At 39.3% G+C, this 26,262-nt stretch overlaps 2 protein-coding genes across 8 annotated transcripts; one reads left to right on the top strand and one right to left on the bottom strand.

Annotated features, from left to right (window-relative positions):
* Positions 1-1,072: 1,072 nt before the first annotated feature.
* coq4 (coenzyme Q4 homolog (S. cerevisiae)) lies at positions 1,073-12,185 on the bottom strand. Of its 4 annotated transcripts, XR_014875155.1 has the most exons (8): positions 10,174-12,185; positions 7,823-7,978; positions 6,714-6,810; positions 5,544-5,646; positions 5,295-5,424; positions 4,699-4,792; positions 4,216-4,340; positions 3,128-3,239 (listed from the first exon to the last, which is right to left on the bottom strand). XR_014875155.1 is itself a non-coding variant. In XM_085166936.1 (7 exons), exons 1-7 carry the CDS (start codon positions 10,367-10,369, stop codon positions 3,062-3,064), a joined length of 954 nt encoding a protein of 317 aa, XP_085023062.1. In that variant the 5' UTR covers positions 10,370-12,183; the 3' UTR covers positions 1,073-3,061. The 4 variants fall into 4 exon arrangements, 3 of the variants coding, with proteins under 3 accessions (XP_085023062.1, XP_085023063.1, XP_085023064.1); XM_085166936.1 differs by lacking the exon at positions 4,216-4,340 and having other exon boundaries at positions 1,073-3,239; positions 10,174-12,183; XM_085166937.1 differs by lacking the exons at positions 4,216-4,340; positions 10,174-12,185 and adding an exon at positions 9,528-9,637 and having other exon boundaries at positions 1,073-3,239.
* traf2b (Tnf receptor-associated factor 2b) lies at positions 9,699-26,189 on the top strand. Of its 4 annotated transcripts, none has more exons than XM_085166932.1 (11): positions 9,699-9,834; positions 13,711-13,913; positions 14,961-15,039; positions 15,292-15,390; positions 17,308-17,469; positions 17,576-17,650; positions 17,804-17,882; positions 19,277-19,485; positions 19,594-19,897; positions 20,148-20,296; positions 20,384-26,189. In XM_085166932.1, exons 2-11 carry the CDS (start codon positions 13,738-13,740, stop codon positions 20,600-20,602), a joined length of 1,551 nt encoding a protein of 516 aa, XP_085023058.1. In that variant the 5' UTR covers positions 9,699-9,834; positions 13,711-13,737; the 3' UTR covers positions 20,603-26,189. The 4 variants fall into 4 exon arrangements, with proteins under 4 accessions (XP_085023058.1, XP_085023059.1, XP_085023056.1 ...); XM_085166933.1 differs by lacking the exon at positions 9,699-9,834 and adding an exon at positions 10,141-10,260 and having other exon boundaries at positions 19,277-19,491; positions 19,600-19,897; XM_085166930.1 differs by lacking the exon at positions 9,699-9,834 and adding an exon at positions 10,143-10,260.
* The last annotated feature ends 73 nt before the right edge of the window (positions 26,190-26,262 follow it).

Below are 26,262 nucleotides of genomic sequence, written 5' to 3'. Positions count from 1 at the left end.
GTTATTGAAGAACCAAAACCTGAGGCTATGATCATGCAGGCTCACCAAAATTGGATAACAGGTTAGAAAACATTGCCTGCTCTGATGAGTCTCGATTTGTGCTGCAACTTTCAGATGGTTGGGTCAGAAAACTACATGGTGTGAACGACATGAAGTCATGGATCCATCCTGCGTTGTATAAATACGTTGGTTCATTTTGCAGACCCGTAGTACCAACTGAGGATCTGTTAAACCCTACAGCCTACATGACACTCAATAACTCAGGTGTTGTTGATTGTCTGATGACTGCTTCCAGCAGAATAACGAACCATGCCACAAAGCTCAAATAATCACACTGGTTTCCTAAACATGACAGTGAGATCTGTACTCAACTGGCTCCACACACTAGATCTCAATCTAATAGATCACCTTTAGGATGTGGTAGAACAGGAGATTTTGATCAAGGATGGGCACGGACTGTGAAACTATCACGTCAATATGGACCAAATTCTCTGAGGAATGATTCCAGCACCTTGTTGAATCTATGACATGAAGTATAAAGGTAGCTTTGAAAGCAAAAAGAAAAGCCAACCTGCTACTAGCAAAATGCACCTAATAAAGTGGCCACTAATGTATTATAACCTTACAAAGTATTGCTCAATCGGATCAGCATTTTAGATTATTTTTGTTTTGTAAATTCAATTTCAATTTGTGTCCTTTGGGGATTTTTAGACCAATATAATAACAAAACATAAAAAAAACTAAAACGTTGTAGTTATACTACAAGGTTTGAGAGACCTGAGCACGAGATTTAGCAAAGGTTGGCTCCGCCCCAGTGGAGGTGTTTCGCTCCCCCCCCCTCGCGACTCCCAGAGTTGGATCATACTATGATTTTGCTAACCTGCAATCTTGTTTTATAATCCTGTTTCGTTTTTTTGTGGTACAGGGTGGGCCATTTATATGGATACACCGTAATAAAATGGGAATGGTTGGTGATATTAAAGTGGCACATTAGTATATGTGAGGGGGCAAACTCCTCAAGATGGGTGGTGACCATGGTCGCTATTTAGAAGTCAGCCATCTTGGATACAACTTTTGTTTTTTCAATAGGAAGAGGGCCATGTGACACATCAAACTTATTGGTAATGTCACAAGAAAAACAATGGTGTGCTTGGTTTCAAAGTAACTTTATTCTTTCATGAGTTATTTACAAGTTTCTGACCACTTATAAAATGTGTTCAATGTGCTGCCCATTGTGTTGGTTTGTCAGTGCAACCCTCTTCTCCCACTCGTCACACACTGATAGCAACACCGCAGGAGAAATGCCAGCACAGGCATCCAGTATCTATAGTTTCAGGTGCTGCACATCTCGTATCTTCACACCATAGACAATTACCTTCAGATGATCCCAAAGATAAAAGTCTAAGGGGGCAGATCGGGAGACCTTGGGGGCCATTCAACTGGCCCACGACGACCAATCCACTTTCCAGGAAACGGTTCATCTAGGAATGCTCGGACCTGGCACCCATAATGTGGTGGTGCACCAGCTTGCTGGAAAAACGTGCCAGCTTCAGTGCATAAAGATGGAAACACATCATCATGTAGCAATTTCAAATATCCAGTGGCCTTGAGGTTTCCATTGATGAAGAATGGACCCACTATCGTTGTACCCCATATACCACACCAAACCATCACTTTTGTTGTTCCAGCAGTCTTGGAGGGATCCATCCAATGTGGGTTAGTGTCAGACCAATAGCGGTGGTTTTGTTTGTTAACTTCACCATTCACATAAAAGTTTGCCTCATCACTGAACAAAATCTTCTGCGTGAACTGAGGGTCCTGTTCCAATTTTTGTTTTGCCCATTCTGCAAATTCTGTGCGCCGATCTGGGTCATCCTCGTTGAGATGCTGCAGTAGCTGAAGTTTGTAAGGGTGCCATTTGTGAGTAGCTAATATCCGCCGGATGTTCGACTAATGCCACTCTCAAGTGACATGCGGCAAGTGCTACGCTGTGGGCTCTTGCTGAATGAAGCTAGGACAGCCACTGATGTTTCTTCATTAGTGACAGTTTTCTTGCGTCCACATTTTGGCAAATCCAACACTGAACCAGTTTCACCAAACTTAGCAAGCAGTTTGCTAACTGTAGCATGGGAGATGGGTGGTCTCGTAGGGTGTCTTGCATTGAAATCTGCTGCAATGACCCGGTTACTGCGTTCACCAGATATCAACACAATTTGATATCAATTTGAGGTTAACTCCTCACGCGTTAACCTCTTCGACATGTCAATGGCTGTGAACAAAGACAAACTTGTAAATAACTCATGAAATAATAAAGTTACTTTGAAACCAAGCACACCATTGTTTTTCTTGTGACATTACCAATAAGTTTGATGTGTCACATGGCCCTCTTCCTATTGAAAAAACAAAAGGTGTATCCAAGATGGCCGACTTCTAAATGGCCACCATAGTCACCACCCATTTTGAGGAGTTTGCCCCCTCACATATACTAATGTGCCACAAACAGGACTTTAATATCACCAACCATTCCCATTTTATTACAGTGTATCCATATAAATGGCCCACCCTGTAGAACACAGAAAGTGAAAAGTACCAGGCGATAAAACAAAAAGTCAGAATACCCCTGAGAGCACATTTCAAGTTTCAGATAATGAGATGAACAAGTGCAGATATTTTGTGTAAACACATCTTTCTGTAAAAGTACCACAAATCCAACTTAAACACTGTGATGTATTTCACTGTATCCAATGAACTCTGCCACATGCACACAATAGAAAACACAGTGGCTGAGGTTACAACAAAAAAAATAAGCCTGTTTTAATAACTACAACAACTTTAATAATTCTAGTTACATGGCAGAATCAGACACAAATAAAAGCGTCTCATCAGCTGAGATCATCTTCCGTTAAAACCAGAAAAACAGGAAAGGAGATTTTTCAAATCTTTGCCAAGAGGGAAATTCTCCCTTCCCCCCAGCATTACAAATTTCCACAGAATCTTTTACATATTTCTGGTTTAGTCTCTTGTAGAGCAATTTCCAGAACATTCATTATGTTTTCCCTTTTCAGGTCTTCTTCTTAGCCTTTGGTATGACAGGAGGTGGCTCGATGTTGAGCTCTCGCTGGAGGTCCTCGAGGCTCTGCTCCCAGCGCCTCTCGTAGAAGATGCTGAGGACGCAGCGGGCACGCCGACCGCTCTGCAGAGCCCACGGGCCCAAAGATGTGAAGAGTGACTGTAAACGACTGGGAGAGGGCAACAAAGAAGGAAGATGAGAGCATCATATAACAATAATGAGGAAACCTGGCAAATAAACAACAAAGTCCCCTGATACTGAGGAAGTTCACAGGTATTCAATGAGGAAGACTTTATGATTTGCAGGAAAACAGCCCACATACATTTCATCATCCCACACCCACGCACAGCTTAGTCACTTAATCTATTAAAGGATTTTACTGTTTCCAGATGTTTTACTTTGAACTTTTTACACTGTATCCACTAAATCCGAGTACAAAAGGACTTCTGATCATCTCGGGTTTTTTTCTCCATTGTGCTGAACTGAAAGTGAAGAACTGTTATAAAGACGAGGCGGTCATTCGGTGATGACAGTAAATGCAAGTTTGGCTTCTGGGTAACTGAGATGGTTTATTGCTTTTTATTTCAAGAAACAATGACACGTCAAATACTCCAGAAATGGACCTAGATGGATTTACATACACTACATTGCCAAAAGTATTCACTCGTCTGCTTTCACAAGCATATGAACTTGAGTAACATCCCATTCTTAATCCATGGGGTTTAACATATTTGCCCACCCTTTGCACCTATAACAGCAGAGTACATGCCTAGGTACTTGATTTTATTCACTTGCTGCCATGGAAGTGATCAGAACACCTGAAAATGATTTGGATTTGGGAGTGAACACTTTAGTCTACAATCTAACATTCACTTCCATCTCCACTTGGAGAGTGGTCCGGGTTTTCACTTCTCCCTCTGGCTCCCCTTTTTATTTATTACTCGACTATTTGTCATATTTAATGAGAACAACTGATTACAGCATTGAATTCCTTCCTGTTGAGCTTGCTGTTCCCCTTTTAGAACAATATTTATCTGATCTTTAATAGCTGGATTTCTTTCTCTCTCTCTCTCTCTCTCTCTCTCTTTTTTTTAGCTAGATTTCTGTTGCAGGAAGAGAGCTGACTTAAAGTCTGGGTTAGTTACCAAGGTAACAGATGCTCTGGTGGGGTTTTTCACTGAGCCCTGGTTTCTCTCCGACTCTTCCGTGTCAGCAGATGCCTGGTTCTCCTGGAGGTTTACTTCAGTTAAAAGGGAGTTTTTCTTTCATCCTGTTGGTCATTGGTGGGAAATCTTGTTTTTTTCTCTGTGTTATTGTAGGGTCTTTACCTTACAACATAAAGCACACTGAGGTGACTGTTGTTCTAATTTGGCGCTTTATAAATGAAACTGAATTGAATTGAAATACTGCATTAAAATGGAGAATCCTGGTATGAGAGCTCCACTGATGATGTCACATTTTTTCATAAGCTGCACAAAAATTTAATCATATAAGGAGGTTTAGTTCTAGACTCAACATTATTGCTGCTTTTTGAAACAGACGGCAGCCTGTAATCAGATTCAACCCAGCACTTACAGAAATTTCAGCAAGTCAGTCAAACTGTAACTCTCCTGTTATCCCAACCATACCTTGCATTTAGCCGTAGTGGCCCCAGCACAGCTCCAAGAGCACACATGGGAAGCCCGGTCTGAGTAGCTTCAAACCATTTCACAGCGACTTCACCTGAACGGAAGAGACAGAAAAGGACACAAACATGCAAATTAAAGATTAAATTAGGAGAAAGAAAAGGAGAAGTTGTCAGCCAACAGTGTATTAAAATAAGTTCTGTGTGAACCCTATTTCTCTTCTCAGAGTTTTTGGCAGGTTTATTCTGATATAGAATCGGTCAAATAGGAGATGCCTGCAAAACTGCAAACTTAGGTCAACACTTTATATCAAATGGACTTAAAATGTAGGTTTAGAGATTTGTAGGTTTGTAGAGACAATTGGATGAGAAAACTTGGGAGAGAAGAAATGAAGTTCAAATCTCAAATCCAGTTTTGCTGTAAAACTGGAAACATTTGTTCAGGCATGCACAGAATAACTCTCACTGACATACAATTAGGTATGCACTATATAAAGACAACGCGTGGCTTGGCTGTGAAGTTTCTATAAATAAACTTTTACTTTGATGAAAGTAAATGTCAGAAAATAGCATTTTCAGATTACACAGAACTCGACTCACCCAGCATGTTAGTGGGCATGCCCAGTAAGGTGTGCAGCAAGTCGTGGACCTCTCTGTATCTCTGCATGACATAAGCTAGCTCCTCGTTGTCCACAAACTTCACGTCTGCTCTTGAGTCAGGAGTCACATCCTGAGGGAAAAATTAAAAAACGGAACAAGGAAGGAAGCGTGTTTATACCAAGCAATAAGTGTTTACAAATGCACAAAAAAACAAGTATATATATGCACATCACATAAGCAAATACTCACATTGTCCTCCAGAAATCTGAGGTATTCCCTCCCGAAGGAGCCGTCAGGCAGCGAAGCCATCTTTGTCAGATCGAGCGTAGACAGCCGGATCCTCGGCCTTTCTCTGCAAGATCAAATCAAATAAGAATAAAGCGCAACACTAATTCCAAAAAAAGCTGTGATGCTGTGTAAAATATAAATAAAAACTAATGCAATGCAAGCTTAACCATATAGAATGTTTAAACTGAGAAAAACTGAAACCAGCTGTTGGACTTTTGGATTCCAGCTGCTCAGCAGTCCTGGGTATTCTTTGTCATATTTTCACTTTAGCATCGTCTTGACTTTCAGGCCTTCCCTGAAAAAGATATCATCTGGATGGGAGCGTATATTGCTCTAAAATCTGTATATACTTTCAGTTGCTTGATGTTACCTTTCCAGATGTGCACTGTAGCACTCCCATACCATTAGAGAGAGATGCAGGCACTGATAACAAATTGAATAGTCACTCTCCTCTTTAGTCTTGCAGCATCCATGTTTTCGCCCCCAAAATTCTAAATTTGGATTTTTCTGACTACAGAACTGTCTTTGCCTTTGCCTCGATCCACTTTAAATGGATAGCTTAGAGAAGACAGCAGGGTTCACCATGCCATCCACAAATGGCATGGTGAACCGTATTCAAAATGACTTCTGGAAGTGTTGCAGCGCCACCTGACAGCCCAAAGACACCAGAAATTTAGTACTAATTTTGGCCTTGCCTATGTGCACAGAGATTTCTCCAGATTCTCCAACTAAACTGTTGATGATGAGCAACTCAAAGTTTTCACAATTTTACACTGAGGAACATAAATTCTGAAACTGTTCAATGACTTGTAGATGCAGTTTTCTGCAGACTGGTGAACCTTGGACCAGCTTTACTTCTGAGGAATGCTGCCTCTTAAAGATGCTCTTTTTATACCCAGTCAGGTTCCTGCCATCAAATTATAAAAATGATACATTTTCTCTGTCTAAACATTTAATCTGTTTTGTATGTTCTATTGTGAATAAACTACGGGTTTATCAGATTTGCACATCACCGCATTGTGGTGTTTTTTCTTTTTTTACATTTTAAACAGCGTCCTTCGAAGACAGGACACATATTTTTAATGTGCCCTGAAGCAGAAAGCACTATGACGTTCTGCCACACTGACTCACGTTAGGACAGCGTAGCCTTCAGGGTCATTTCTCATCCTGTCCCTGAGCTTTATGAGCGCTAGGTGTCCCGTTGTCTCCCCCAGGACTGCAACCATGTCTGTAAAGTACCCAGAGTTTCATGAAATCCAAGGGCACCGAGAACAACATCATGACAGTGCAGTGAAAAGTTGACAAATTTTTTTATTGACAGTAAAGAAACCATGTGTTAATTCTAAACAGGTCACTACTGTTTATTCATCATGGAAGCAATACTCAGAAGCTTCACAAACTTTTAATCAGTCTGCTTTAAAGACGAAGCTGGGAAAGACCTCCGTGCCTGTGAAAAATGCATTTTTAAAAAAAAATCCATTTATTTATCAATTTATTTTTGGACATGAATCGATACTAAGCAGTGGATGTCATGAGAAACCTCACTAAATGTCAGCTGACAGGTGTTAAGACTCTGTTCCTTCATTGGAGTTTCAGGGTAACTAATATGTGGCTGTAATTTGTATTTAGTCTCATTTTTATTTCCAAGACATTTTAAGTCACGTACTAAAGGTCTCCAGAGAATAAGCCCTTGAAAATTAATACAAAACGCTTAATCAGTACATGGGAAAAGAAACTAATCAGTGGTATCATTTCTGAAAAATGGAAAACAATCCCACAATCTGAAGCCACATCAAGGTCAGACTTGTTCACATCCCTATCAGTTGGAGACTGGCTGACATCAGTTTTACCAAGAAGCCTGAATTCATCAAAGTAGCAAAATACCAAAAATACACTGCTTTTTTTATTCTTACATATTTTGTGCTACTTTGTTCTTTTTTTTGGAGATCAAGAAGACAGTTTGTACAGTGAAAACACTGGCTCAAAAATACATGTAAAGGTTAGGCTCCGATCTCTGTGATTCAGACACAAAGGCAAAAAAGTTTAAATGTAAATGTTGGCACTAAATTTTATACAGTTAACTCCAAAGCCCCTCAATCCAAAAACAGCTGTGCTTTAAGGTTTATCCGTGACCTTGTAAACAGCACTTTGATTAAACATCCTCATCTTAACCGATTTATAGTCCCTAACACACAGAAAGAAAACCAGTGCACACGGAAATGCTCGTGTGAGTGTCTCACCATGTCTGTAGGGGTTCTGCAGTGCCGCCACACCTGACCCAATGGACAAGAGAGCTTTTTGTACGGCGGTGGTGGGAATATGTCCAGGGTACAGTCCATCGTAGTGGATGTTTGCAAACTCAGTGCTGCTGCTGTGCAGCTGCTGAACACAAACTACTAAGGAAAAGATGGAGTGGCATTAAATGCTGCACTATTCTATAGAGAATATTTATTCTATTACTGTTGTAACAAAAAATAACTAAACCGATTATTGATAGTGGAGTGTCTAAATACCAAAACCTTTATGGCAGGATAAACCATTCAGAGCATTTATTTGTAGTAACAGACTGCACTGCACATCAAAGTTATTAGAGTTAACTAAGGGAAAAAAAGAAAAACGTTTTAATTAAGTAAAATTAAAATAAAAACTAGACTTTTGAAACAGATTAAAACTAAATGAAATTACTTTTATGAACCTGGAAAACTGACTAAAATTACATTTAAATAAATACAGAGGAAATATCCTCAGTAACTATCTGTTAGTATGGCAAATATTTTATAATAGCTTGGCTGATGAGGCATTGATTGATATGTGTATTGAGACTCTGGATGTCTTGAACAATGTGAATCAACTGCTTTCAAAATATGTTTGTTTTTTTTACTTAATTTTTATTAACACTTAAAAAATTAGTCATTCGTTGTTATATTACAGTTGTCACATTTACAGTCATGGTGGCAGAATATAGGATTCACAAAATTACTTTTCAATAATAATAACAATAATAATAATAATGCTTAAATATAAATAAATCTAAAAATGAAAATTATAAATAGATAGATGAAGCTAATGTGTTTCTCTCCCTTCATTGTTCAAATAATGCAAAAATAGGTCTCCGTCTCCTCATAAACAAGTCTTTTCGAGATATGTTCCATTAGCTAGAGTTCCCAAATTCTAACTGCAACCACATATGATATGATGGAGGGCTGTGTTTCAGCCATCAGACGAGTTTTTATTGTAATACCTGCACTGATTTTTCTAAATCATTCCTCTAATGTGTGGCCTCAATGGAACAAAGGTTATAGGGACTAAAAGTAACACTGAAACCAGTAAAATTAAGTATTTTCAAGCAATAAAACCTACCTGAACTTAAAGTGAAAAACTGATTGACGTAAGTGATAAAATTCAAAACTAAAACACAAAACAATAATGACAACAATGTTGGCTCCTTCTGAGAGAAGAAAGCCACAGTCCTGTCTTGTGTATGTGTTTTAGCAGAAACGTGTGCTTAATTTACGTCACATTTTTGAGTCTGTACACGCCATGAATGATCTGCATGAGCTACATGAGCATAGATGGCTCCATAAACACATGGGACACAAAGCTGGAGAACACTTTGATTTATATGAATTATAAATCACTGACATTCAGCACTGTTTAATGACATGTCAAAAGATCATCCCAGTGTAGGATGAGTTACATCCAGGTATATGTGTTGTTCGCCTGCTACAACGTTTTCTTAAGAGTGATTCAGTAAACAATGATGAACATTTCCCTGACGTTAAGCTAACAGTTGGTTGACATACTGCTAAGTAACGCGTAGCCCTGTGCCTGGTGCATGCTGACAGCGAGGCTCCCACACTACTTCTTTCCTTTATCAACTTACCACCAGGTTTATTTTTAAGAACACTAAGCTGTAACACAGAGGACACCTGCTTAAACTCGTACCTTTAGAAACTGTAAAACAGTGTAGCCGCCGGTTGATCCATCGGAAGGGTATCAGCGGCCACATTCTTTTGCGGTAGTACGCATGCGTGAGTGGAGCACTTGTTTTCTGCTTCGGAGCAGCCCAAACTACGTTGAGAGGGGTGGCTTTGGGCTTTTATATAAAAACCCAGCCGTTACTGCGCCCTCGCTAGCAGCAGTTAAAACTAAGTGCGCTTAGTGACACACCCGTCCGTGAATCATGATAAAGAGCGAGTTCTAAGTTGAGTTGCGTTTTCCCCTCGTTGAGAAACACAGGCCAGACTCCAAGGTTAGTCAGTTTGCATGCTGTGAATCCCTTCCTATAACTCACTAGCAATTAGCTGTCTGAGTAGGTAAACGTATAAGTCGTAAAAGCAAACACACTTTAATGTTAGCTGTTTGAAGTTCGCAGGTGCTCATTAAAATAATTAAAGTGTTTTTTACGTGCCAAAGTACACAGTTGCTTAATAAAAGCAATAGCCCAAACTCTAAAATAATATTTAAAATAATTACAGGAGCTGATCTAGTAAAACAGATGCAAAACAGCCTACATTACAGTGGCTAAGCTCTCTGTAAGCTCTCTGCTACTGAACGCGCTCGCCGGGTTTATATAGTTTCCAGTGCTTACGTGGTAAGGGTGTAGCTAAGTTACGAGGTGAAATAGTGTCCGTGGTGGTGACGACTGTAAGATCCACTGACAGTCTTTGCGAACTCGGTGAGTAAACATTCAGGTTTGGGCTTTTGTATGAGAAAGGGTCTGAAGCACCCTGCATTTTCACACTGAACTCGCAGAAGTTCATCGTTAACACGCAGGGCAATAACATGGCGAGCTGAGAGGACGAGTCTCCCCAGGAAGAGGATGTTTTTTAGGCTTTGAGCGACGTTGGGTGTAGCTTTAAAGAGCAGCTGTGGTTATTTGTCTGAGACAGAAGTTGAAATGTTGAGACTGAAATTTTGTACTCTTTTTTTTTTTTTTTTTTTTTTTTTGCTGTATTTCGTTGTTGCTGGCTGTTTTGTTCGTTTCACAGAAAGGTTTATGCTGCTGTACATGACAAAGGTCACTTTTCAAGGTTTAGCTGTACGTAGGCCTCGTGTGTGTTACCTTTATATAACTTAAATTCTTGTTTCTGATATTTCAATGCACAGTGTTTCATTGTGTGTTTCTCTGACAATTATGACTAGTTTCCACGCGATCCAGTGATCGCGCTGAATTGATGTTGTAATTACAACATTATCCAAACACGAGCTTACATGGCTTTTCGCTCACAGCAGGTTGCCACAGCTTTTCAGTTAAGTTTTGTAAGAATGAAGTTAGGCTTGAACTTCTTACGCAATACCAGTAACTTTTCTGTTACTCATGATTTAATGTGAATGGGGTGAGTGGCAGAATTGAATTGCGTTCAAATAAATACACGCAGGAAGACAGAGCTTCCAAAGAAAAGCAGCGTTTCCTGCCTTAATATAAAATTATTAACAGTGTATTCAAATCATATATTAGTATATGTTCTAATTCAGGGTGAGATAAGTAAAACTCTAAAAATAAAGGTTCAACAGAAATCTAGATTTAAAACACACATACACATACAAGATGCCTAAGTATTTCATTTTGTTAGAAATTTCTAAGATTTAAGTAACAGTTAAGAGGTTAAATTTATGTGAAGCACAGTTCAAATAAAAATGAAATGAAACTCTAAAAGCTGGATCTTTAGACAGTAAGCTGATCTTGGCTGTAATGTGATTCATCTAACTGAAGGAAGTAAAAAAATCTTAAAAGTTTGTAACTTAAATTCTTGTAGATGAGTTTGTAGGAAGGACACAAAGCTTCTTATTTATTTTTTTTAGCTATGGGTATTTGGATTTACATATATTATGTTTATTTATTTGTTGAGTGATGTATTGGAGTTGGATTAACTATTTCCAGTTTCAGTGTTAATACTCCCACTGAAATTAAAACATAGGGGTTTTCCTTGCATCTATCTTTTGATTCAACATCCACTTTCTGTGTGGTCTTACTTCCCCCCATGAAAGTTAGTTGCTTTGTTTGAAAAGGATCTAAATTGGTCTAAGGAAAAATCCACTGAAAACAAGATTCAGATATGTTCTGCTTGGAGACAATGTCTGCAGAAAGTTCATTGAAAACTCGTGACCATCAGGACTGGTGCTGTTTTGTAGACACAATTTGGAATTTACCACTTTATTTCTTTGTGGGGAAAAAGCTGAGCTGTTTTGTTGGAATTGCATACATCATTCACATTTAGTTAAACATTAACATTTACTTTATGGGTGTTGTTCTGTTTACCTTAGGACCTTCTTTGACTTAAGAACATAAATGGTTGAATGGTGAGACAGCACTGTTAAGCTGTGTGGCTTTTGCACAGTTTTCCCAGACTGAAAACATATTACCTTAAGCCTACAAACACCACAACCTTAAACAAGCATATTTTCAAGTTGTGACATGCAAAGGTGCACTTTGTCCACATTCTTTGCAGTTTTCTTTGACATGCAGGCATGTATTATATATAATTTATACACCTGTAAAACCCACTTACACATGCAGTGGGTGTGTGGAAATATATCAGTAAGAGTTGTCATCTGCTGGTTATGGGAAAAACAAACACTAGACATTCCCCACACATTTTTTCATAAGGGAATTATATATATATATATATATATAAAATTCCCTTATGAAAAAATGTGTGGGGAATGTCTAGTGACACATGCTGCTATCCAAACAGCTTTTTTGCCCACACAAGTTGAGCCACATTCTGCAAAGAGCAGTGGGATGCAACACATAACAAACATTTTCTGCATCGTAAAACCAAAATAATAAGTGCGTGAGAAAACGACTCAGTGACTCTTTTCGATCCCTGAATGCTTATAAATTAATAAAACGTAATGTAAATCGCTGGTAAAAATGCCTTTGCTCTACCCTTTGTACATGTTGGAGACATCAATTCATTTAAAATCTCAATTTCAGTATTTGATATATTTTCTTTGTGCCATTTTCATCAATATACAGATGAACTGATTATACAGCATCCTAGCATTTTAACAAAGGGGTCGTATAAATATTATAACTACACACCACTCTGTATGCATTAAACTTTAAAGAACATACAGGATGATAGGAGCGCAAACACGGTTAATGGTAAATTTGACTTAAGTAGCTAATGTTAAAACGATTTTAAAAAGGGTCTGCGTCTTTCTCGTCCCTTAATTTATGCCACTGTGTTTCACTGCGCAAACCTTCAGTACCCGCTATTACTTAGTTAAACTTACTCAAGTTGAGCACATGGTGGAGCTGTGGCCAGCACCCCTATAAGTGCCATTCCTGTAAGAAACCGTGACTTAAGTGATCTTTTAGTGTTAACGCTTTAAAGCGAGCTTGAAACTGAAACAAAGGTAACAGAAACTATTTGTGGAGGGTGAGAAATGTTGACAACATTGCAGGAAAAGTATTTAAAGGAAAGACCCAAAATACATGTGCTGTGCTGTCTGATGCCTGGCATCATCGTTTTTTCTGTGAAGTACAAAAGATATCAGCAAAGCTCGTGTAAATGCTGTGTTTGCATTTCACACCGCATTAAAGTGAGAAATATTTCACTAGTATTTCTCAGTAGAAAGATGCTTATCTGATTATTATCTGGAAATGCTGTACAACAAAGTTCTACAGTTTAAAGTTACTCAGCTATTTGTAAGCTGCACATACAAAGAAAATTGTCAGGGGATTTTTTTTAAACGAGTTTAGATACGTGTTTAAATAGATTAGGTTGTATATCCTGATGCTGCTTCTCCCACAGTTATGTTTATCCCACCAATCACAAGACTTTTTCTGGTAACTCAAAAAGAAAAAGTACCTATGTCTTCAAGTCATTTGACTTGCTGATCTTGTTTCAGCCGTTGCAGTGTTAAGCAGGGTTTTCCATATTTTTCCATATTATTACCATACTTTTCTTTTTTTGTGTGGCATTGCTGGCTGTGCCAAGACTTACACAGTAGCGTGGACAAATATTTCCTCAAGGGTCACACAGATTCTCATGGTGATCTTTTAAATAGTTAAGCTTGCCAGCGGGTAATTCACTGCTAGTTTGACTTTATATTCCATCTTTGCAGTTAGTTCCTGCCTGGTTTGTTGACAGCTGTTTCTCTGTGTTCTCATTAACAGGATATAGCACCAGATTGATGGAGAAGAATGGCCCGTATTTCTTTGGACTGTCCCAACTCTTTACCAGGGATTCCCCTCAGTGTCCTGTCAGTGCCCATGGAAAATAAATATAAATGTCAGCAATGTCTCCAGGTCCTGAGGAAGCCTGTCCAGGCTCAGTGCGGCCACCGCTTCTGTGTACACTGCTTCAAGCAGCTCACCAGGTAGACTGGAGGTCCTTAGACCAAACTGCTTACCCCGCACCTAATGCTTCCTATCTTACTGGACATGCTTCAGCACACCCTTTCCTCATCTTTCCTCAACTCTGTGAGTTTTGTCCAGACAAGATCAGTTATTAATGCACACTCATGCCCCACATGAGGGACCTGTCATACTGATGTCTGTGAATCACAAGGATGTGGTGTTGCTGATTCATTCTAAAGGTCTTCTTTCTAAAACCTTCTGAGTCATTCACACACTGGTGGATTGTTAATGCATGAGGTGTATTTGTAATGAATACCCAATCCAGTGTTTTCATTGCCTTATGTATTCATTACAGAGTAATCGTAATGAATATTAACGAAAACTAATACATGAGGAAAAACACTGGATTTGTAATGAATATTCACTACAAGTACAAAGAGGTGTCACACCAACGTATTTGTAACGATGATATTTGTGATGTGTATTCGTTACAGATACATACATGGATACACTAATTCATTTCTAGTTGATGTCCATTTCAGTTATGTGTTATCTAATGTTTAATGAAAGTATAATTAAACAAGATGTGACAGAAAATGTGGAATTTTACCTTCTTTTTTTCTTTAAACCGCCAGACTCTTTGTTAATTCCCCAAACATTTACACAACAGTAACACAAGTGATTGTGAAATGTGTGGATTTCGCATGTGATTTTTCCGAGTGCTTTTATTTGTTTCAAAATAACCAGATCATGTACGTTATAAATTCACCATGTGATGTGACGCACACACACGTGCCCTTTGTTTATGCTTGTGTGTGTGTTTTGGTTATTTATTTAATCGCCTTCAAACTTGCTAAAGCAACTTTTTTTTTCTTCTTGTCCCACTGATATGATGCTTACAAGCTTCTTTTCATTTCCCTTGTATTGATTAAACGTTCATCTGCTCGAGCTGTAATCCACACTGGTCAGCAGTTGCTCCAGTTTTGGATCAGCAGGAAATTGTTGCTGACTGTTGGCGTCGAGCCGCTGCTTTTACAGTATAGTCACAAACCTGTCTTGTTTGGTAGTTCTGGCCCAAAGCCATGTGAAGCCTGCCGTCAAGAGGAGATATACGAGGAACCCATTTCCATTCTAAACAGCAGTGAGGTAAGCCTTTATATGTATTCAGGTTTCAAATCCACCATCTTTGTTATGCTAGGAGTAGTCAGCATGTGATATGTTACTGCCCTTTAGAGGAAAAAATATGACTGCAATCTGGCGGGGGTTTCCCTAACCACACAATGCATCAATGCATCCTACTCTTGTCTACTTTCTTTTAAGAGTCAGGGAACATTGAAGGCTTTATGAGTTCACTGATCTCTTTGTTTTTGCCCTTCCCCTCCACCCCCCACCTCACAGGCTTTCCCAGACAATGCAGCAGGCCGAGAAATAGCAAGCCTGCCAGCCAGGTGTTTGAACCAGGGCTGTAACTGGACTGGATCTATTAAAGAGTATGAGGTAAAGTATGAAATCTGTCTTTTCCTGTGGCATGGGCATTGCTGCTTTTTACCTGGGTGTAGGTTTATGCTACCAAAAAAGAGCCTTGTCAGTATTTATTAATCTACGTGAGAGGGTAATCTGACCTATAATCTGCGTTCCCGGGTCACTGTGTTCCCTGAAAAAACCTCAGCTTTCATAGCAAGCACGCTCTGTACGCTAAGTGCTGCGTTGCTGCAAACAGGAAGTGAAACTTAACAGGCGGCTGGAAAGTCCCAGCCTCTCCTCATTTATCAACAAAAGCTCAGTGGAAAGTACCAGAATGGAACAACCCTGTTGAGCTTAGCGTGACTGGGTTACTGACCATTAAACTATAGAGCTGTTAAGGAAACTGCTTGTATTCATTCAGTTTAGCAGAAACCCAGATTTCATTGAACGCAGACTGGAGTTTGTAAAAATGCATGAAAGACACGTGAAGTAAATAAAGCTGGTTAGTGTGTGTGCGACTGAGCCTTGTGTGTGTGTGTCTGTCTGCAGCTGTGTTTCTACTGTAAGCATCAGTTGTAGATGAGCTACGTAGTTTGTGTAGTAAGCAGATGGCACCATGATGCTTACACTGTGAAAAAGATGTTTGCAACAATTCTTGTCTGTTTGTGGTTTTAACTAAGCGTGCCAGTGTGACCTAATCTACATCAATTTTGTGAGTGTGCATGTATGTGCGCGTGTGTGTGTTTTTCACCTGGGAAATGTTAAAATGATATGCTGTTCAAATGAAAACGCTAGGCTAATGTGTGGGATTTGCACGGATTGGAAATGGAATCCCAAGCAATAGCACGCAGATGAATCTTCCTCTTATTAAAAAAACAATAAAAAAGAAGACACCAAAAGATCAAAACATGCCAACCTCTTATTGTTGCTTCGCAAACTATTATTATGCTGTGTGATACACCCACTTTGCGAATATTTTTGGCCTGGGATCTTAGTCACTGTCACTGTGTGGGAAAAGCTACAAATTGCTAGCCGCACACACCCATAGCGAGGCCTTCTGAAGCTGTGGAAAAAATAGTCACATCAAGGCGTTGGAGTGTTGTGCCGAGGACAGGGATGAGATTAGGAATCTTCTAAATGTGAGTCATTTTTATTGACGCAATCCGGTTCAAGATTTTTGAGCGTAGCAAGTCTGGAAAGTCAGCAGTCAAAGCGAAAAACAGGCTAACGTACCTGAGCTTCTGCTTCTGGGTCTGCAGCGTGCCTTTGGTAGTCATTCTGAAAGACGGCAACTTCCCTGTTGATTAACCCCACCTTAAGCTCCACCCCGCCTGTGTGATTCCCGGTATTTTTAAATGGCGAATACACAGCTTTAAATATATTTCTTTAATTATTCTACTTCCCCTTTTTTATTTTTGTACTTCTCTTCATTATAATTCTATTTCTATGGTACATTTTCATCCTTTTTTTTTCTATCAGATGTTTGTGGAGCTCGCTTTTTGTTTAAATTTCGTTTGCTTAGCATGTCATTCGAAAGTAAGAAAAGTGCATATTTTAATGGGGGTTGCAATGAAAAACAACTAAATATCAAAATAATCTTGATCACAATTGTGTGCGCAATCATAGAACCGTAGTTATCTCTTTCATACTCAAACCAGTCTAGTGTGTTTTTATTTTCCCTTTTTGTCAGTTGGAGGTGTTTTTTTTTTTTTGTTTTTTTTTAAAGAACAAAACAAATCAAAAAAACACTTGTTTTTCTGCATAGAAGCTAAGGATACACCCTGTACCAGAGCAGCTACACCTGCATTTAAACACGGTTATTTATCAGTGATTGGGAAGGGTTTGACCCAACTGTCAGTTTGCTCTTTCACGATGCTGAAAACCTGCTTTACACGTAACTAACAGGCAGTTCGAAAATAATAACAAACAAAAATTGTCTGTTATTTTCAGGCTCAGCATGAAGGTCGCTGTGAATTCGAGCGGATACTGTGCGAGGGCTGCCAAACCCTTATCCTTCTCACGGAGAAGGACAGACACAATGAGAGAGAATGCGAGGCAAGAACTCTCAACTGCAAATACTGCAAAATGACCTTCAACTTCAAAGAGATAAAGGTGGGACATAAAGAAACTACACTAAAATACACTGTTTTTTGTTTTTCTTCTTCTTTGTTGGCATTAATGGGCACAAAGTGACGTTCTGCTATACGATGCATTTCAGGCCCATGATGAGATCTGTCTGAAGTTTCCCATGCAATGCAAGGACTGTGGAAAAAAGAAGATACCAAGAGAAAAGGTTAGCGCTGTTACCTTCAATGTAATCTAAGTGGTTTAGGGCAGTCTCCTTATGATACTTAGTTTCTTTTTGACTAGGAGTCCTTCACTTCCACTTTCCTGTTGATGCACTGTTTATAAATGGTCTTTTCTCTTTGTTCATTCTGCCTTTCAGTTCAATGATCATGTGAAGTCTTGCGCCAAGTCAAAGAGCACGTGTCCATTCAGTGAAGTGGGCTGCAAGTCTATGGTAGGTGCAGTTACATAATCACTAAACTCCTGTCTTATGTTTTATCGTAGAGGGTTGACCAGTGTGATCGAACTCATTTTTCTCATTGCGTTGTAGTATTTTGATGCTTATTTGTGGTTTAATAAGGAGTCTAAATGTATGTCCTGTACAGTAAGGTAGTAATGTGGCTTATACCTTTCCTGTTGTAAGTAAATTATGAAGGAGCTGGCCTGGCTAAAGTCACAGCATCACTGTTTGGTGTTTTTACTGTTCTGTTTTACATCAACATAAGATATGAGTGTAACCTGCCTGCCTGATGTATGCCGTGAATCTGTGTAGAGCGTATGATGTAGCCTACGTAAGCGGCACACGCTGTTTCCAGTATTTATACCTGTGCAGACTGTGTAGTTATACTGATTATAGGGTTTCAGGAGCGTAGATTTAACACAGAAGTCTAAAACCACTGTTAGAGGTTTAACTTCCAAAAGAGCCAGGGAGTTTCCAACTAAACAAGGCTAATCATCTCCCACCAGCTGCTTTGTATTTGGAGCACAGATAGATGTGAGTTATCTCGTGAAAGCTAGAATATGTTGCACACAGAAAAGATTTTGGTGGGGGTCATTGGATAAATTGGTCTCATTGCAGAGCAGATTTAATGCTATTAAATGCATTTTCTCATCTCCTTCTTCCTAATGTGTTCCCTGAGGTTAGTCACATGACCCTTTCACATGAGATATTTTGCGCTCTGTGCTTTCGGCAGTAGTTTAAAGTTGGCTGAGCTCAGGTTGGCAAATGTGATGTGATATGATATTATACCCAAGCACCAATGAGAGTTTAGGAGCCTTTGAATCAAACCATCGTGGCAGTTAAGGAGGTGTTTGCTCAGGAAGCCGTCTAAAAGATTAGATAAGGCTGTTTCTTCAGTTCTTCTAGAAGCAATCAGCACTACTCAGCAGGCATCTTAAAAGGCCTCCAGACACATACTTAGAGCTATTTTAAGCTTTATCTAAATTGGGTTTACTTTCATTGAGCCAACAGAACAAAAGAAACTGCATGTAAATACTCAAAAGTGAAACCTGTTTAAAAATATATAAAAAAATTCCCCGCTCGCCCTCGCGGGCGGTCTATCCTTCAAGCTTGGGTCCTCTACCAGAGGCCTGGGAGCTTGAGGGTCCTGTGCAGCATCTTAACTGTTCCTAGGACTGCACTCTGTGGACATAGATCTCCGATGTTGTTCCTGGGATCTGCTGGAGCCACTCGCCTAGTTTGGTAGTCACCACACCTAGAGCTAAATTTGTCCTACTGAAGGCACAAACTGGACACCACAGCTCAAGCACTCGCCTGGGACTAAAACTAACTGGTTTGACCTTTGTCTCAATAAAACTTAGACGAGCTCTCCCGTGTTTCTGTGTCAGGTAGAAAACGGGAAGCTCTGTGACCACGAGGTCAACAGTACTATGGAGCACTTGCGTCTGCTGCTGCCTCTGGTGCTGTCAGCGACTCGGGCTCGCTCAGAGGGCTCTGGTGCCGGGGAGTGGCAGGAGGACTCCGGAGTGGGCCTGTACAGGGATCCTAATGAGGGAGCCGGGCCCACGACCTCCGTGCAGTCTGTTGACCTGGAAAAAAAAGTGAGTCTCAACAGATTTGATGTCGCTTGTAACCACTCTGTTCATTTTGTGAAATGAGAAAATAATCATTTGTTGCTTCTTCTTTCTTTTTTTTTCTTTCACCAACAGGTGAACGCTTTAGAAAACATCGTGTGTGTCCTGAACCGGGAGGTGGAGCGCAGTTCTGTTACAATGGAAGCATTCGCACACCAACACCGCTTAGACCAAGAGAAGATTGAAAATCTGTCTAACAAAGTCCGACAGCTGGAGAGGACGCTGACCATGAGAGACTTGCAGCTGTCTGAGACCGAACAGCTGGTGCGCGAACTCCAGTTCTGCACCTATGACGGAATATTCGTCTGGAAAATCTCCGACTTCTCGCGCCGAAGGCAGGATGCCGTGGCTGGTCGAGCGCCTGCAATGTTCTCACCAGGTAGGATGGAAAAACATCACGGTTGTACACGTGTGGTATGCTTTTAGGTGAGAGGGATTTTTCTGTTTTGTTTTGAGGTCATACAGTTCACATGACATTATCTTCTGGCGTGTAGACGGAGGGGAATTCCACGCCGCTACACCCTTGTTGTTCTTCAGGGAGCGTGCATGGCTCTGCTGATTTCACATGATGCTGTTTTAGGCTCCGTTTCCATTTCTGACGCTTCTTTTTTTTTTGTTTTTGCACGCAGCTTTTTACTCCAGCAAATATGGCTACAAAATGTGTCTAAGGTTGTATTTGAATGGTGACGGGACGGGCCGGGGAACGCACCTTTCGCTGTTTTTCGTCGTCATGAGGGGAAAGTGCGACGCCCTGCTCAAGTGGCCGTTCAGTCAGAAGGTGGGGAACCGTTTTAATACGTTGACGCACGAAACTCTCGATGAGCGGCACGAAGCCAACTCCTCTTCTCTTTTTCTTCCCCGCCAGGTGACTCTGATGCTCTTGGATCAGAACAACAGGGAGCACATCATTGATGCTTTCCGACCAGACGTCAGCTCCTCGTCCTTCCAGCGGCCGATCAGTGAGATGAACATCGCCAGCGGCTGCCCACTCTTCTGCCCGCTGGCCAAACTGGCCGGAAAGAGCCCTTACCTCAGAGATGATACAATTTTCATTAAAGCCATTGTAGACCTGACAGGCTTATAAGGGTGTACTGTGGAAGTAACACCAAAAAACTCTTTGTTTTGTTTTTTTAAATACAAAAACACAGAAACAAAAATCTAAACCAAATAATGAATCATTTTAATTATAATATTAATAATAACAGTTATAATAATAATAATATATATATATATATGACAAAAATACAATGTTATTATCATATAGGTTACTATATTTATATATTATCTCATTAAAATCATCATTAGGATGTCATTACACCTTGAGGGCGTGCGATGTGACATCTGCACTCATTCCGAGGATCCATCTGCAGTGAATCAGTGAATCAGCGGTGGGAGCTGAGAAAAGCTCTCTGAGGAAAAAAGGGTCTGAAGTCATCTGTTATCCTGATGTTACCCTCCTTATATCTGTATTGCATCTTGTAGATGATAATTTATCTCTTATATTATAAGCAGCCTAATATCATAATAGATATAATACACCTTCTTTAGCTTTGTGTGTTTTGTTTTTCCCACCACTGTGAGATTATCTCCAGTTACTATTTATTTATGGCTCGAGATAATTAAAGTTAACTAGTTCTAATAAAATGTTTTAGTTTTAAAGGCACATACTTAGACAAATGGGAGATGTGTTTAGTTTTAGCCTGTGTTAGCTCTCATGCAGTATAGGAAAACAACGACCAATGAAAACCAAACAAGCGCTGATGGAAAGGAATCAAAAATACTAGATTATAAAAGCTCTCGTGTTGATGAGGTCGTGGTGCGTGCACTTGTCACTTAAACGGCTCGATCTGGTAAACATTTTATATCAAATTTTAAATGAATCTAAAGGGGATAAGACAATGATAAAATATGTAGCCTGTTTCAAATAATCCCTTAATACTGTATTACTAAATAATCCTGAAACATCTACTGTTACACAGAGTAGCAAATATATAAATAAATATATATATGTACACAGTTTATTGTATTATGTCAGTGCTACTGCTAACTATAATGCCTGATCAGTTGTACTCATACTGTACTCAATCATATAAAGTTAGTTTTGAATCTTTCATGACTCTGATGACTGGTGATTATTTATAAAGTGTTTTAAGGGATGCTAAAGTACCATTTGACCATAGGTACATTATTAATTTAACCATTTTTTGTGTGTGTCATTTAAGATAAAATTTCACAAAATTCTATTTGATTTTAATTAAAAGTTCATTTAAAGCATAACAATACTATTTCCTTGTTTTATTTTTGTCTTCTTCTTTATGACTTCTTTTTTTTAATCCTGTTTAAACCTAAACAGGATTAATTCATTATTAAAAATTTATAATTGTTGGATGTAGCAACATGTGAAATGTAGGCACAAGGGTATAAGCACCACAAATAATTTAAGTCAAAAATATCTTGTAAACAAAAAAAAAATTTTTTTTAACCACATGTTTTCTTATATTTGTCTTTTTTTTCTAAAATAACCACGTGTGAATGTGAAAATCCCCCCCCCCCCCCCCCCCCACACACACACACAGGAATAACACTGCAGGTGAGTCCTTTTATGTAAAACTCTGATGCCTTCTCCTAAAACAAACGGATGATGCAAGCTAGCTAGGTCGCTAAAGAGAAGAAAAAAAACCCAAGCACCACGCTGAAGCATCGAAAGCAAAGAAACATAGCTGTGTTTGTTGTGCTGTATTTGTTGTGAATATAGATGTGGTGTACCTGTTTTTCCTTGCTTCACGTTGTTCTAGGGGAACTCCAGCTATTTCACATATAAAAGGTTTGATATCCAAAGTGCTCGTCAGCCCATTCTGTCGTCAAGGAGGCGCTTTAAATGATGGGAAATGTGTGAACTTGTATTCATTTTAGGGCAGAGTGTGAACATAAAACCAAGTTTAAGTAGCCTGTTTAGCAAAACATATGCCGGCCTTCCTGTCTTGCAAAGAAACACAAAACCTGCTTTGGTGAATGCCCAAATCAGCAGAAGCAGTGTGCACAGCTGTTGTTGCACCTTTGACTTCTGTGAGGCTCTAATAGAGGTCCAAAGAGTTTCCAATGTAAGTGTATGACAGTTTAATAACAACCTCTTCCACTCAGACCTTGTAGATCTGAAGGTACTGAGCTCACTGAACAAATTCCTAAGAATGAGTGAAATGTTTCACTTGGATTATGAAATTTAAGACCACTCTGCTTCCCAGCAGCCTCAGCAATGCCTTTGTACCTCAGGCTAACATTGGTGAAAACGGAAAATGTTGACTGTTAATGTGTAGCATGTCAGTGTGCTGAATTACAAATAAAACCAGAACTGCAACTCAAAGCAGTAACCCTTTTATTTTAACCAGTCCATTTAAACCATGTTTCAGCCACTTTTTAGGTTTCATGTCAGTCACATCAGCTTCACCACACAAAGCATGTTCACCAAAAATGAAACCCCACTAGTATGATAGAAGAACACAAAATGACTCATTATACATGCCAGTGATGGTCTTCACTGAGGCTGTGGAAATGCCTCATCATGCTTGAGATAAATGTGGTTGGAAAGAACCTGCCAGAGGGACGGCGCACGTGTGATCGATGACTACGTGAGGAATGAAAATCTTTCTTCTGAAAGCCCCTGGGTTAGATTCTCAAGTATTTAGATGGTGACGCACTTTCTAATCTAATCTTCAAAGTCAGAGGCTGTGAGGTCACCAGATGATATCATAACAAGTGCAGCTGTGCCATGTTTTTGACCTATTTTTATTTTTTTCGAGCCCCCTTATAACTGAAATTAGTTATTGCCGGTAACTGTTGATCCACTAACCTACACACAGCTATAACTGATACACTTTGGTTGATGCTTTTGTTCTCACCCATGTCCCAGAGTTATCGTGTATCGTTTCTTAGATGGTGACCAAGAGTGAGTGCTAAACAAATGACACGAAACTGAAACCGTACAAAAGTAAACCCCCTTACTTATCACAACTTAAAACCCACGGAACAAGGAACTGTTCTAGTTTAAATGTTTTAGAGATGCAGTCTAAAGTAAAGTTGCATATATAGTTGAAATTCATTTCATTTGAATTAAAACACCCGAATGTACAAACTGAATTCTAAAAAATCTGCAACACTGTGTGAAATTTAAATAAATACAGAATGCGGTGACTTTGTAAATCTCATTAACTCATTTTTTTTAATTCATCATAGAGCATAAAAAATATTAAATGTTTAAACAGACATTTTATTGTTGCATGAAAAACATGAGCTCATTTTGAATTTGATGGCAACAACATCCCCTCTTCTGTCAACATCTGGAAGCGAGCAGACCAGCTACTGGGCTCTTTCTGGTTCTTGTCTGATATACGTAGGATCCTAGCTGCGTAAAAACTGGTGTTGCTCCAAATCCTGCAGGACTCTTTGTGCATAAAATATTTCTCCAGTTTTTAGATGATATTATAGATAGGTGATGAAATATTTAAAGACTTTGCTATTTTAATTCTGCTCTTTTCAGTCCCATCACCTCAGATAAAGAAAATCAAAAACCCAGCCGATCAGTCTGCCTTTACAAACATCTGTCAAAAATGAATGAGTTTTTCTAAAGACCATACTGAATTCAAGGGTGATGCTCTAAGACAACAAGTCAGTGCAATTTCTTCCCTCCTAGATACTCTGCAATTGACTATAAGTCGTGTTACTGAAAAGTGGAAGCATTTAGGAACCACAGCAACTCAACCATGAAGTGGCAGACCACGCAAAGTCAAAGAGCACGGGTCTGCTGAGGACTGAGGTGCAAAAATCACAGAAAAGTCACCAACTCTCTGCTGACTCACTAACTGCAGAGCTCCAAACCTCCTGCGGCATTTACATCAGCAGAAGAGTTGTGCGCCGGGAGCTTCAGGGCATGACGCAGCTCCTGTAGCTAATGTGCAAGAAGCCCAGTGCTGTCTGAAAAGGTGGGCAATACAAGTTCAGATGCACAGGATAAAATATTTAATGAATTACTTAAAAAAAAAAAAAAAAAACACCTCAATTTCCCTGCTGTATGGTTCACATATATCATCTTTATCTGTGCTGTAGGTGCTGTATCAAAAATAAAATGTCCAAATATGTCAAAAACAGAGACAACAGTTACCAGGGATGTACTTTTTTTTCCCTACATGACTATTAGTAAGCGGCTTTGACATTTTGATGGAAAATTTAATTCACGCAGAAGCTAAAAATATGCCTGTGTAGTATGTGTCTATTTTTAGATTTGACTCTGATACTGGAGAAGACTCAAACTGCACCAATTGAGCGCTCAGGGTCGATTTCTAAACTTCACTAACTGACAAATACTTGCAAACAGGCAATAACAATAAGGCTAAGCATGCATTGGGCTCTCTTTTCAAAACCTTTAATCACAAACTGCACAAGAAAGCAACATTTTATTGGCAGAAAAGAATATCAGTCTGACACATGTTCGGTTTTCTGGATTTGCAGGGCATGCGCTTTATTAAAGTGGAGGTTTTGAAAAGAACACAAGCTGGAAAAAAATGATCATGAGGAAGCAAACATTGGCAAAACATGACAGTGTGATGAGGAGGAAGTGAAAGGGGAGCTCGGGGAGAAAAGGAGAAAGTTTGTGACTTTTTAAACAAATTTAAAAACATGGGGAAAAAAACAAAACACTGTTCAGTTGAATGAAACCTGCTTGTTCAAGTGTCGGATTCACAGGGGATTCTGAAAAGTCAACAAGTGAAACAGTCGCCCAATCATAATTAAAGCCATGTTTTAAAATCAGTCACGTCCTCTTTAAACAGGCATCTGTGTGGAAATGTAAATAAGAAGCCAGTAAAGCACCCTTGTGCTGGTTAAACTGTAGCTGTAACCATGCGTTACTTTTTGTTTTGCTTTGTGTTTACCAGTAAAAGCGCCTCAAAAGGGGACTTAAAGTATGATGTAAATACCAACAGACATTTCAACACAATTTGACTTCAGTCCTTTATACTTTCTGTCTGTTTCTGTGGAAGTGTTTTTAATCTGTTGTTTCTTGTCAACTTACCAAAAAAGACTAATAAAATTAGTCAAAATATTTTTAAGCATTTCTAAACTGAATTTAATTTCAAGTAATAGGCCATGAAACTCCATTATTGCTTTGCTTTGGGTAAAAGTCTGTGGTACTGGTACGCAATGTAAGTTACAACATGAAATCCACTGAATATCTTTATTACAGCATATTAATGTTAAAAAAAAAAAAGAGTGATATTAAAAGTTACATGTGTGCCACATTAAAATAAAGATTAACACTGCCTTCTAATCCTTAAGGAGATACATTAGTTATTTATACACTACAGCACTGTTCAGCAGTCTGTGGACAAACTGGCGGCTTTCATTTAAAATCCACAGGACCAATTGGAGCTCGAGGTCGGGGTGTCAAACATAAGGCCAGAGGACCATAATGGGCCCGGCAAAGACTTCAATGGACGGCTTTGGAAAAGATTGCATAGATTTGGAAATTTTAACTGTATTTTCATAGGTTTTACAGCTTTTTTGACTCACACAGACCTCCCCCATTCATACCACACCAAAGCAGTTAAGTAACAGATTCCTGTTTTTACACTATCAACTGTAGAATTGTCTTTAAAACAACAAAAAAAAACAAAACAAAACGTGGGTCCACAGTTTAACAAAAGAGTAATTAACAAAACCTTTACATTTTATAAATACAGGACAGTCTGGGCA

The sequence above is a fragment of the Neolamprologus multifasciatus genome, chromosome 7 (genome assembly GCF_963576455.1).
Source record: "Neolamprologus multifasciatus chromosome 7, fNeoMul1.2, whole genome shotgun sequence".
In the NCBI taxonomy this organism is placed as follows: Eukaryota; Metazoa; Chordata; class Actinopteri; order Cichliformes; family Cichlidae; genus Neolamprologus; species Neolamprologus multifasciatus.
The sequence above is the reverse complement of the archived record's forward strand: the minus strand, read 5'-3'. Positions and strand labels throughout refer to the sequence as shown.

Bases quoted from the DNA above. Each gene is read 5' to 3' on its own strand.
- coq4 (XM_085166936.1), bottom strand. From the start codon at position 10,369: ATGTTATTGCCCTGCGTGTTAACGATGAACTTCTGCGAGTTCAGTGTG. The intron at 6,811-7,822 runs GTGAGACACTCA...GGTACTTTACAG, and splicing joins GCAGAACCCCTACAGACATG to ACATGGTTGCAGTCCTGGGG. The intron at 5,647-6,713 runs GTGAGTCAGTGT...TTGATCTTGCAG, and splicing joins GAAGGCTACGCTGTCCTAAC to AGAAAGGCCGAGGATCCGGC.
- traf2b (XM_085166932.1), top strand. From the start codon at position 13,738: ATGGCCCGTATTTCTTTGGACTGTCCCAACTCTTTACCAGGGATTCCC. The intron at 17,883-19,276 runs GTGCAGTTACAT...TGTGTCAGGTAG, and splicing joins GGGCTGCAAGTCTATGGTAG to AAAACGGGAAGCTCTGTGAC. The intron at 20,297-20,383 runs GTGGGGAACCGT...CTTCCCCGCCAG, and splicing joins AGTGGCCGTTCAGTCAGAAG to GTGACTCTGATGCTCTTGGA.